We start from the raw sequence: 12,200 nt of genomic DNA, 5'->3' as shown, positions 1-12,200 counted from the left end.
CTAGAAAATAAACAGACGTCGTTTAATACAAAATATTTTTATTTTCTTGTTTGCATCATTGTAGAATGTTCAGGAACAGTCTAGAACAAAGTTTGTTTTTCCTGGTAGGGTCTTGGGTAAGCAGGTGAACTAATGATTTGACATTTTACAAGGATACACAATAGAACATATTGAATAGAGAGACCCGCCCAGATGAACCAATCACACGCACAAACACACTCCATGGGCTGGTCAGATTTTACAGAATAATAATACACACACACAAGCGACTTCAGCTGATGTCAAGTAAAGGTATCAGCAGGGTAAAGATGTCAGCTGAATAAAGGTGTCAGCTGAAGTCAAAAAAAATGTAACCGGTTAATTCAGTCTGTGCCAAAATACCTCTGGCCGAAGTGCGTCGGCGCAACGGCATGAACCTCAGTTGTCAGTATAGTGATGTCAGGAAATTCCTGAATAATGGACTGGGCACCTGCACACAAACAAGACATCAGGACGGCAACTTGACCAAAGAAGATTCAAGACGTATTCAAAAGGGGAATAGCTGTGTCTTACCATGTGGAGTGGAGAAGAGACTTAGTAGTATGATGTGTTTGGCTTGCAGGCCATGTTCATTCAGTACTCGTATGGCTTCTATGACAGTGTTTCCTGTACCTGAACACACAGACAACAGCTGTGTCTCGTTTCGGAAGGCTACGTCCTCCGGAGGTCTCATTTGAAGCCTGCTACCTCATTGAGAATGTCTCGTTTCATTAAAGCAGGTAGGACAACTCCATATGCACTAATGCGACCTACTTTCACGAGAATTCGGAGGTCACGTGAGGTTTATCCTTCGTTGCTAGAGATAACCTACAATTCTTTGCATTGGCCAACGTCTGTTATTTGAAAAAACGGCAGCAGCTGCACATTCAATCAAATATGTGGTGATTGAATGTTAACAGTTTACAGTTTGTGTCACATTTGTGTAATCTTTGCAGGCATATGTGGTAAATAGGTTTACAAGTGTTTAGTGATTTTAGTGTTTAACGTTTTATAACAGTAAGGCATTTTTTTTTATTTTTTTAACTCTTGGGATTGTTTAGGATCATGTAGAAATCATTAGGATCATTTTAATTAATTTGACAGGTGTGCGAGTGCAACGTGGTACTTCCTGTTTCCTTTTCTGCCAGTATGTCCTACGAATGACATATTCTAAGTTGAAAATCCTCCATTTACCGCATCCTTTAGAGGATGATACCTCTTGAACACAAGGACGCAGCCTTACGAAACGAGACACACACATAGTATTTTTTTTCATCTTATGACACCACGCATGGAATTTCGCCTGGGTATAGAGTTCTACTCACTGAGGATGGGGTACATAAGCAGCACTTTCCTTCGGCTGATGTCGGGAGGAAATTTTGCATAGTAAACTTTGGCCTTTTGTGTCTCCTCATCGCTCTGGATCAGAATCTTCCCAATACGGATGGATCTGCAGCAGTCCCTCAGGCCCTGCTCCATGGCCTCGCCTGCACACACAATACACGTTTACAACATGATGTGCATGGCGCACACACATTAAATGGGGCATGCCTGTGTGACAGAATGACCCACCGCTCCTCATGATGCTAACCCCACAGTTTCCCTTTTCGAACTTCACACCGTCATATTTGTGTCCTGCATAAATGTGTTAAAAAATTATACAAAACATTGCTCATCTGGTATGACACTGTATATATATATCACTATAGTAACATGATCACCTGTTGGTGTGGTTACGGTGCATTCACTGTATGGAAGTTGATTTAGACCTTCCTCTACCACCAACCTTATCTGAGAGTAAAACAAACATATTCAGCAACTCATAGCAAACCAGACATGACAGCTCTACTTTTAGCTACCCAGAATTCATAGTTTATTATTCAATAACACGTCAAAGTCAAACATCATAGCCAATTAACCAAATTGATCCCGCCACAATGTAACAATAAATTCACACTGTGTTTATTGCAATATGACGTACACACATGACGTGCTTTGTAAGGTACCTCGAGCAAGCGATTTTACTGTGACTCTCTGTATGTCTAACACTTTTAAACACACTTTTATACACAAAGACGGCAGTCATGCCGGCACTATTTGCGCTTATTCTTACCAATCTATCAGCACAAAACACAAAATCACCTCTACTGGTAGTTCTGGGAGAAACAAAAGAGACAGATTAAAGTCAGAATTGATCCGATTTACATAACAATCTGGCATGACACTGATCATAGAGATCTACATTGTTGACTCCGTACACGCGCAGTGTAATGTCTGTACAGTACATGATGTGTCACATGTGGCCTGTACAGAGACAATTGATGTCGGGTTTAAACGCTGAATGGACACTCACTTGTCCCTAATGATAGTCTGAAGCTCTCGTATTTGGTCATTTAATGGCAAGAGTTTCAACTGAGGTCCTATCTGTCGGTGGATGTCGCTCAGGGTTTGGTTTTGACACGGCTCTATGTCATCCTGACTGGAATCGGCTGCGCTACTGCTACGGGCAAAGCGGACGTGCTTCGCGGCGTGCTCGGGGCTCTCTAGCTGCTGGTTATGGCAAGGCATCTTCTCGATAAGAAATGTTTCCATATGAATAACACCACAAAACAAAGAAATCGGTACACGACACCAACTGGTCCACTGATAGCTGTTCCACAAGCAATTTCCCAGTGTGACTACCTCGCCATGTCTGAACTAGGCGTCCACGCACGCACACTCTGGAGACAACAAACTTGCGTCACATCCCCTGATTTCGTGGTTGCGTAGAAAGGATGTCAATCAAAATGTCACTGCCCTAAAGGGGCGGGGACACTGCGGGCCTGATTCAAGTGACAGCCAGGGGCGCTACGAATGTTTTTATTTAGCAATGGTTACAACGTCAAATATGTTTCTGAATGCATCAACAAAACTCAAAATGATTTGTTATACAATTCATGTAAATACGAGTTATTTTTGTGTGTGTGTGTGTGTGTTTAACGGAATATTGTAATGCTGTATAAACTAAAATATATAAGTATGTGAATTAAGTAACTTACCATTTAAATCGTATTTTAACCAATAAAGAACATTGTATCAAGTTGTTGATATGTCTTCATACAGCCCTCGTAAGGGAGGTAGAAATATAACACGGAATTGTGAAAAGGAACATTTTAAAGCAGAGGGCAAAGGAGACTTTAATCGCTGTATGGAGAATTAAACAGCAAGTAGGCTTTCTACAACTTCTCTTTTTTTCCATCAGTTCAATCCAATTTACATCAATTATTTATTTCAGCTTTGCCATCAGTTATACTTACTAGTTATTATTTATTCACTTGAGACACCTGCTTTTGTTACAGCTGTTTATCTATGAGAAATAATCTGCAATCAACGCTTAAACCCCTTAAAATCGCAGTGCGCATGCGTGTGCCTATGCACCTGTTCAGCAGTGACGCGCGCTCCCGACTACTCAGCGCGCCGCCGTGCGAAATATGGGGGCGCGCTCTTTATGGCAGGTCTCGAAAGAGGGGGAGCAGCAGCGCACGAGCGCGCCGTCGTTGTCAGGGCCGGGGTACAGCAGGGAAAAACACATACACACGCACGCACACCCCCGTCTCTCTCACACACGCACGTAGGGCAAAAAGAAAAGCGACGTTAACGGAGGCGAGACCGTACTAATGCTGAATAGCGGGAGGACATAAGCATGCGGCGTGGAGCAGGGGCTGCAGCAGACCTTTGTTTGTTTCCTGGAAACCCTGGAGCGCGAGGGAATAAAATGGAGTGGTAGGAGCTCTGAGGCGCGTCCACCTGCTGCTACAGGGGAGGCAGTCCGGGCTCGCGAGAGAGCGGAAACATGGTGAGACCGCTTCATTGAAGGGAGCCAAAAACATATGACAACATTCCACACGCTTGACGGTCAAACGGAGTCTAAGGAGCGGGCGGGACGAGCGGCCCTGGCGTAACAGGAGGTGAGTATGTGGGCTGTGCGTGTTTGTGTGCGTGATGCGGTGAGTGGGCCAGTGTGACGCGCGTCAAACGCTGCAATGGGGGAGACATGGAGGAGCAAGTGTCAGCTGTCATGATGCATCCATATTGCACAGGTGTGAGTGAGGTAGAATGGACAGTAATGGAGGAAAGGCTTGGTGTCCTGGGAAAGCTATGAGTAGCGGAACATCGTTTGAGGGGACAGAAAGCATTGGTTCTCATGACGAATACGCGAGGCACACCACACTGACAAACACTCTCTTTCTCTCTCGCACAGACCATCCCCCAAGCCAAGGCCGTGAATACATACGCACTCATTCTCACATGAAATAACACAAACTCTCATGTTGGAAAATTCTTTAGGTACCGTTTTACGCAAGAACATTTTCGCTGCTCGTCGCTTTTGGTCGATGCGCACGACTCGGCGCCTGCGACCGATGCGGCATTTGGCGATGGGAGATGTAGAACAGAAAGGAGCATATTATAGCGCACCAGGCCTTTAATAATTAAGGGTGGACTCAAACCTGTTACGTCTCTGAATAATGTAAATTCTCTCTTGTCATCCGAAATGTTGAAAGCGTGGTTGTATTTCAGGCGCTGACTGGGACGGTCCAGTTCAGAGATACGGTTTGATATCATGATGTTTAGAGTATGAAGATGTTTCAGTCACCGGACACCTGTCCTGGGATGCTGGTATGGAAGCTGCCTTGATGCTGTCAAGCTACATAGGACACGTAGGGCTCTATCATTCAGTATAGGAGATAACAGAGCTAAAGTTCCCTCATGAATGTATCCAGTCACCAAAATCAATAACACAACCAATCGATAAAATAATAAACCAGTCAGCTTACATCTGTTTGTTTTTTTTTCTCACAGAAGAGATGCAAAGAGTATCTTAAAATATTTAACTGTGAGTTGCATAGTCAGTAGGCATGCACGGCAGTCTTTCTTAAAATGAGTAAATGCATGACCATAGATGTGGGAATGGTTTTTTGGTTGCTTGTTTGACTGATTGACGGGGGACAGATTGCACCAGATTTATTGATCTCGGAAAAGATCAAACAAACACACCAACATGGATTCAGTCTCTCTTTCTATCTCTCACACAAAGTCTCGCTCTCTTGTAATTCCATTGTCTGTCTCCTGGGTGGATGTTGAAGCTGAATAAATATTAATTTAGTTTTTAATAAAAGCAGTTTGCAGACAGTGCCACTGCCCTGCTCTCAATCTCCCTGTCTGAAAACGGCCTTAACGTTCAGAATGAGCTCATCCAGGCTGTTCCTGGATCTGCCATGGAGTTTATCGTGTGGTGTTTTGAATACCAGAAACGAACAAGTTCTTGATCGTTCATTGCCTTTAAAAATTGTATAGTTCTGTCTGCAATCTTCATTTCTTGCACTCCAGTTCACTTTGTAGATGAAACCTTTTTGATTTCTAAAAGTCCCTAAATGTATGCAATGTAAAGAAAAAAACGTCATATAATATAAATAAATTGTGGCAGAATAAGAACTCAATTTAGAAAAAAATCTATTTATGAGAAGGGCAACAGTAAATGCTGAGGAAAGTTGTGATTATATAGGGAGGTGTACATTTGTGTCAATATTGTAATATGAAATTATGGAAATCCTTTTCTTATTCTGTTATATTTTTGCAAGCAATATTTTCTTGAACTGTCATAATCCCCATTTATATAAAATATTAAAATAGAAACGGCTTATGGAAATAAGTATGCCAAAAACTGATTAACAGGTTTAGTCTAGTCAATTGCAGCAAAAATCATTATTTTTGGGGGCAGAAATGCATGTTCAGCAATGTAGTTTTGCTATGAAAATTGTGTTCCTATTATGAGTTAGTTATGTTTGTAAAACCGGGCCCTCGGCATTGAGCAGAGTGCATACTCAACATTTTCATTGCTCCTCTGTAATTCATAGATCTTCATTAGGTCAGTTCTGCATTCCTATGTAAATGTGCCCAGTGGGAACATCTCAAACTGTGTGCTAGAGATTCCCCCAGTAGCATTTGTAATGGCATCATATTTATTTATTTATTTTAGTAAAAGGCTGCATGTATTTTTACGTTTACTTATGTGGCAGACCAGTCTGACACACACAGTGCCTGGGGGCCAAGAGAGAGGGTGCACTCGTTCTTTTCTCATTCTCTGCCGTTATAGAGCTCTTTTATTTCTTTCACATTCTCAAGAGTTGCACTTCAGTGAAGGGCGATCAGAGGACAGAATGATGTAAAACAATACAACTCATTGTAATATTGAAGAGAGAAAGTGAAAGAGGGACCCACAAAGGGAAAGAAAGAAAGAAAGAAGTTACAGTTACAAAATATCTGTAAAAAGTGCATTGATTTGATTGCAAAGGAAAAAATGAATATTTCATGCAAAGTTATCCAAAACATCAATCATCCATTCTTAAGCCTTTTAGGGCCAGCTCCTGACATTTAAAAAAGCATTTAAAACTTTAAAAAAGACCAATGGTTTATCGGTTCATCTGTCAAATCCAGATTCCAAGTACATTCTATATTTTCTTTATTTTAAATGTTTTTATAATTCACTGTTGGCTGAATTTAAGGACAACATACTTGGCTCTAATCTCTTACTGTGTGTGTATGTGTGTTTCTACAGGCTGGTCAGTGGTAATTATGTTATTGAGAGAGAGATTCAGTTGAGATATATGGATGTTCTACCAGAGTCACGATTCTCAGGGGCAGATCACAGCCCCTGCCCAGGAGATACTAATGAAAATGGTAAAGAGTTCCTATGCACATTATAGTCATAACGTGAACATTAACTACAGATTTGATTTATGCAGGTCATGTTTTAATGCTATTCTATGTTTATGTGAAATTATTTTCTGAATTTCTTTTGACTGGTAGTGTACATATTTTTACCAATTTTTGTTAAAGAAAACTTTTAAACCTTTGAGATGTTTATTCTTTCTTTTTTATCCTGTAGAACCACATGACCCGTTGGCAGATGTGTCACATGATCTGAGGCGCTGTGATGACATCGAGCCTGCTGTGCTGTCCCTTCCCTCCCTCTGCGCCCAGAGTCAAACAATTGAAGGGCCTCTTAGCCCAGCTGACTTACATGATGGGTCTGTCTCCAACACCACCTCTTTGTCCTCTCTCTCATCATTCTCCTCTCTATCCTCCCTCTCATCTCTATCTTCTGTGCCCTGTTCCAAACCTGTAACACCCTGGTCTGTTGCGCAGACCTGTGAAAGGTCATCTCTCTCTAACATGGACTCCAGGGGTGGGGACTGCCTTAGCTGTCTGATCCCAAAAAACCCATCTGAACCGGAATCCTGTGAGTCCGTGCTCAACTTTGCTAGTATCAACTTGCAATGCCTTGGCCCCACCCCCAGCACAGGTCGCTATGGTGACCAGGTTCTTTCTGACCAGCTACTCAGTGGCCCCACCCATCCAAGTGGAACCAGTGATGGGGCTGAGGAGGGGAGGTCGACGCAGGAGAGCGAATCGGATGAGGACCCTGCATCCAGGAGCATATATGAAGGTCTTGGAGAGGAATCGCAGGACTGGAGCTGTTTAGAGACTCTCATCAGTGAGAGCCGTATGGAGCTGTTGGACTTATGCTCCCGCAGCGAACTTGCAGTTAATCTGTTCTGTGAGGAAGATGTGGAGAATTACATGTTTCAGGAGGAGGAGACAGCACTCAGTGCTGATGTCTGCTCACTCAAGATACGCTATGAGTCCTATCAGGATGGAGTGGAGGAGAGGAGCGAGTCTGCCCTGCAGGATGAATCTCAGCTAGGCTTCTTTCCCAGCTTACCTTGCAGTAGAAAAGAGCCAAAAGAGAAACTAGACCAATCAACTGAGATTAAAACTGACGATCATGTGACCCCCAACATTAGCCCAGACAATAACTTTCTTTTTGATCTCAGTAACTCGCCAGATGATTCTGGTGAATTTAGTGATGACAGCTCCTGCACGGGCTCCCCCGACCATGGACTCTCACTTCGCCATGGCCGCCTGTCCAGAGAAAACTCCAGCTCATCCAGCCAACTAAGCTACCGCCTCCGGGCTAAGAGGAAGGTGGCCTACCGTGAAGATTACCTGTATGACGTAGACTCCATAGAAAGTGAGAGGAATGCAGAGAAACGTGACAAACAGCCTACAGGCCTCAAGAAAGAGCGTGATGATGACTGGTGTCCAAAGAAGAAACGACGGTCCAATCGGAGGGAGCCTCCTGTCATTATAAAATACATCATCATAAACCGTTTTAAAGGCCAGAGGCACATGAGAGTGAGGCTGGGACGAGTTGACCCATCACCTGCTGCGGTCTGTCTGAGTCCAAATGCCCTTCTGCACTTTGAGAGACTTGCACCATTAAAAGCCTACTGGCAGAAAAGAGAGAAGGAACAAGAGGAGCAGAATAGATTGACAGCTACAGAAAGAAACAAACGTCTCAATGGCTGTAAGAGACCAAGCGCTATGCTCAAACGAAAGCACAGGATGGCCAGACTTCGAATCCAGCAGATCCATGCAGTAGAGAATTCCCACCCATGCCAAACTATAGTCGTCTCCACCAACAATCAGAAAAGCACAGAGGAACCAAAAGAGGAAATTACCTCCACTAAATACACTGCCAGGGCTAAAAGCAGAACGCAGGAGAGGGAGGAAAGAAGGAAGGCAGGTAAAACAGGGAAGATAAAAAAATTCAAAAGTGAAGCAAGGTTGAAAAAAGAGGCTGAAAGACAGGAAGTCCCTGAAGCCTCAGAGATTGAGCAGTGCACCACATGTTTACCAGAAAGCCTAAATGACTCTTTGGAAGGTAATGTTGTTTCAAATGACATCTCCAGTAGTGATCCTGAAAAATGCACTTTGACCCCAACTGCTCCAGGGACTGCTGGAAATGCAGACCTCCTCCCAGGAGGATACCTACAGACACTTCTGGAAACTTCGGAGTTATCCAACAATGGTAACATTACATATTTCCATTCAGGGCTGCAGAATGCCACAGTACAGACCATTCAGACTTGTGTCCTCTCTCCCCCCTCTGAATCTGAGCGACCGCACTCTCCTCCACCTGTGCATGGGCCACACCACACTCAGTATGCTGAGCCCAACCTTAATGAACCAAGCCAACCCATTTCATGGCCATCCCAGCCATCTGCTGAACAGCTACCCTTCTCCCCTGACATCCCAACGCAGTCTCCTGTGATGCCATCAGGCTTTCCCACACTGCTACCTGTGTTAGCAGAAGATGGCACACCTGTGGCGGGGTATGGTCAAGTGTCTCTATCAGGGTGCAGACAAATGACCCAATATGAGGAGTCCCAACCTGATGCTGATTATGGGATGAGTCCTGCTCTGTCTCGAACTGACAGTGGTGTGGGACGATTAGTGAGCTTTAACTCATTGGGGTCACTTTCAGCCACCTCTAGCAATTATAGCTCACTCAGTCTGAGAGAAGGAGAAAGAGAGGAGGAGATTGGTGAGATAAACGATGGCTTTCTACCACACTGCAGCCCCCGACTTGTCCTGCAGCAAAGTCTTGAGGAGGTTGCTCCACTTCGAGAGTCCACTGACCTCCTGGATATCTCCAACTTTACACCTGACAAATTCCGTCATTCGTCACTATCTGAGATGTCCCCACCAGACACACCCAACTCTTCACCACAGCTTCTTGGGAATTGTGGGAAAGTTGGAGAGTTCTCTGAGTCGAGAGAAACAAATGTACAGTGGAGTTGTGGAGTTGTCCCGCAGCTTGATCAAGATGGAGGAGGAAACACGCACCTCCTTCAGATACACTCTTTTAACACAGAGGAGGAAGAAGACGGGCTTAGGGATCAGAAGGGTTCGACAAAGAAGGGTGGGAAAAATGGACAAGGCGCTAAAAAAAACAAAACTTCTAAAATAGTCAAAGGAGAAAAAGTAAAGCTCCCACGCCAGGGCTCTCGGTCTGTGCGGAAGATAAAAGCCTTGCTGGAAGGAAAAGCAGCAAAACATGGCGGAGGGTCAGGGAGCGGTGCCTCGTCCCCCACCCCATCACTTGGATTAATTGGAGCTCAAGGGGAGTGGCCTAACAATGGGGGACTGTCAAACGATGACCAACGAGAATTTCAGGAACCATCAAACATCCTGTCCAATATAGTGTCTGGCATGGCTGAGGTACAGCGCTTCATGAGGGCCTCTGTGGAACCACTTTGGGGGCCCTGCCTGTCACCAGGTCAACATGCCCTCCAGAGCCAGACACTGAAGATTCTCGGTAGTGCGGCTGACCTTAAAAAGCGGGGTGGTGCCTCGGGCGGGGGTAAAGGGAAGAAAGGGGGTGGTCGTGGTGCTAAAACACTGCCTAAACTTCTGCCACCAGGATTCTTTCCTCCCCTTGGATTGGACTGCCTCCCACTTCCACACCGTCCAGCCCACAAAAAAATGTATCGCCACAAAAGCAGCACTAAGTTTGCGCGTGAGGAACTCTTGGCAGGCAAAAGGGACATAAAAGGAGTAGCATTGACCGCTTTGGTAGAGAAACGGAGGTAATATTTTTTCTCTGCGTTGTGCCCCTTCTCTCCTTTCCCTTCCCTTGCTCCCTGCCAATTCCTCCTAAAATCTTTACCACATTTCAGAGCTGCATGGCACAGACTTTACCCACAATACTTTGCCTGACCCACTGGAAGGCAGGCACATCCTGCATGTCAGCCCTGCTAAACTACCTACTAGACTGACTGAAGTCTCACTGTCATGGCTGCACCCTACTCACCATTGCTGCTTTGATGCATTTTTACCTGACAAATTTTCAGTTTTTGTTTGTATTTTGTTTTTCCAAGAAGACAAAATGCCTTGAGTCTATGGATTCTTCTTAAGTGTGGTGTTTATCTAAATATCATTTTTTTGTCTTTTTGTTTTCCGTTGCAGCTATAACACTCTATGTGTTAAATCAGTGTCACAGCACCAAGCCCAGCGTCTGCTCTTTCTCTCAGAAAATGGTTGCCTTCTGTTCAGAGGTCAAAAGTCTTGTGTAGTATTTTGTGATAAGAATGATTTCCCCTTTTTACTGTGCCAAACTCTCAGAACTTTGGGCTTTGACGTACTAAAAGAGGGAGGTTCAGAAACGTATTGGTCTCAAATGAGATTTCTTCATTATCATTGTTTGTTTATAAGTTGTGAAAGGTGGGGTCCATTCATCTGTGCTCCAGTGAATCTCCTCCTGCCAGTATCAAAATGCTGTTGTACACTAACATATGCACTATTTACAAAACAAGATTATATCAGACATGTCTAAATTAATGTGCCAAACTATGAACAATTACATGTACAGACATTTTTATCTACATAAATATTTGCTGTTTTATAATGTGGCAGTGACGGGGACTGTGCGTGCCTGGGATATGGGGGGGGGGGTGGTTGTCACTATGAGATTTACTCCTGTTGCATCACATTTGTATAAACAGCCAGCGGTGAGGAGTCATCTCAGTAGTCAAAATAAAAACGTTGTTTGTTTAATTTCTGTATTTTACACTCCTGACTAGTTTAAAATTAGAGGCATGATGTGAAAGAGATGCATGACAAGAATTAGGGTGAGGGGTTGAAATAATGGCAGCAGAAACATTGGTAGCCTTTCATTCAAAAAAGTTTCTGGTTGGTAAAGATTGCTGTAGGTGTAACAAAGAGATCCTTCCTACGTACACAATATATAATGCATTCTAACTTGTTTACATCTCAAAACTTCTAGTTTAGCTCTCCTATGTTGTTCTGTTCTGTTGAAGTTTGCTCCATGAAAACCAGTTACGAACAGGACCAAATCTTATTTTTTTATTTCTTTTGTAATTTGTTGCTAGTGGTGTGCATGCATTTAAAACATGATATGAATATGTGCTGTGAATGCTGATCCCCAAATTATTACTTTCTCTTACTCTGTTTTTCTCTCCTGATTTCAAAACCATTGTTTTTCTATTGCTGTTGGAATGTTATTTGTTGTGTTTAAAAAAAGAGGGAACGATGCCAGCCCCATGTTCTGTTTACTTCATTACTTCAGGATCTTTTCTTTTGAGAATATGCCAGGAAGGTTTCATTGCTCATGCGGAGTTCTTTAACACTTTAAAGTTTAAGAACTCTTCCACAGTTTTTGTGCAAATGCTCTTACACTCATTTGGCTTTTCCTACCTTTAAAACATTTCTATGAAAATGTTGGGGAAAACAGGTGCAGATGATGGGTGACACTCCACAGATGGTGGTGTGATTCAGAC

General features: G+C 43.6%; 2 protein-coding genes across 2 annotated transcripts; one reads left to right on the top strand and one right to left on the bottom strand.

Moving 5' to 3' along the window:
* Window positions 1–21: 21 nt before the first annotated feature.
* uprt (uracil phosphoribosyltransferase (FUR1) homolog (S. cerevisiae)) lies at window positions 22–2,772 on the bottom strand. The gene is made up of 7 exons (XM_056744972.1): window positions 2,372–2,772; window positions 2,132–2,174; window positions 1,740–1,809; window positions 1,591–1,653; window positions 1,344–1,505; window positions 553–651; window positions 22–469 (listed from the first exon to the last, which is right to left on the bottom strand). The coding sequence occupies exons 1-7, from the start codon at window positions 2,608–2,610 to the stop codon at window positions 363–365; spliced, it is 783 nt and encodes a 260-aa protein (XP_056600950.1). The 5' UTR covers window positions 2,611–2,772; the 3' UTR covers window positions 22–362.
* Window positions 2,773–3,284: 512 nt separating this feature from the next.
* nexmifa (neurite extension and migration factor a) lies at window positions 3,285–11,114 on the top strand. Its single transcript, XM_056744966.1, is given in 5 exon segments — window positions 3,285–3,965; window positions 6,614–6,735; window positions 6,944–10,490; window positions 10,870–10,916; window positions 10,919–11,114. Coding segments are annotated over 4 exon segments (3,735 nt in total). The 5' UTR covers window positions 3,285–3,965; window positions 6,614–6,662; the 3' UTR covers window positions 10,987–11,114.
* The last annotated feature ends 1,086 nt before the right edge of the window (window positions 11,115–12,200 follow it).

Source organism: Triplophysa dalaica, chromosome 4 (assembly GCF_015846415.1).
Source record: "Triplophysa dalaica isolate WHDGS20190420 chromosome 4, ASM1584641v1, whole genome shotgun sequence".
Classification (NCBI taxonomy): Eukaryota; Metazoa; Chordata; class Actinopteri; order Cypriniformes; family Nemacheilidae; genus Triplophysa; species Triplophysa dalaica.
Note: the sequence above shows the minus strand (reverse complement) of the source record. Positions and strands in the feature narration are given on the sequence as shown.

What these genes read in the sequence shown, in the direction of transcription:
- uprt (XM_056744972.1), bottom strand. Translation starts at nt 2,610, where the DNA reads ATGGAAACATTTCTTATCGAGAAGATGCCTTGCCATAACCAGCAGCTA. An exon ending in CAGACTATCATTAGGGACAA is followed by an intron (nt 2,175 to 2,371) that starts GTGAGTGTCCAT and finishes TGTTTCTCCCAG; the next exon opens with AACTACCAGTAGAGGTGATT. An exon ending in TCTCTTCTCCACTCCACATG is followed by an intron (nt 470 to 552) that starts GTAAGACACAGC and finishes GTTTGTGTGCAG; the next exon opens with GTGCCCAGTCCATTATTCAG.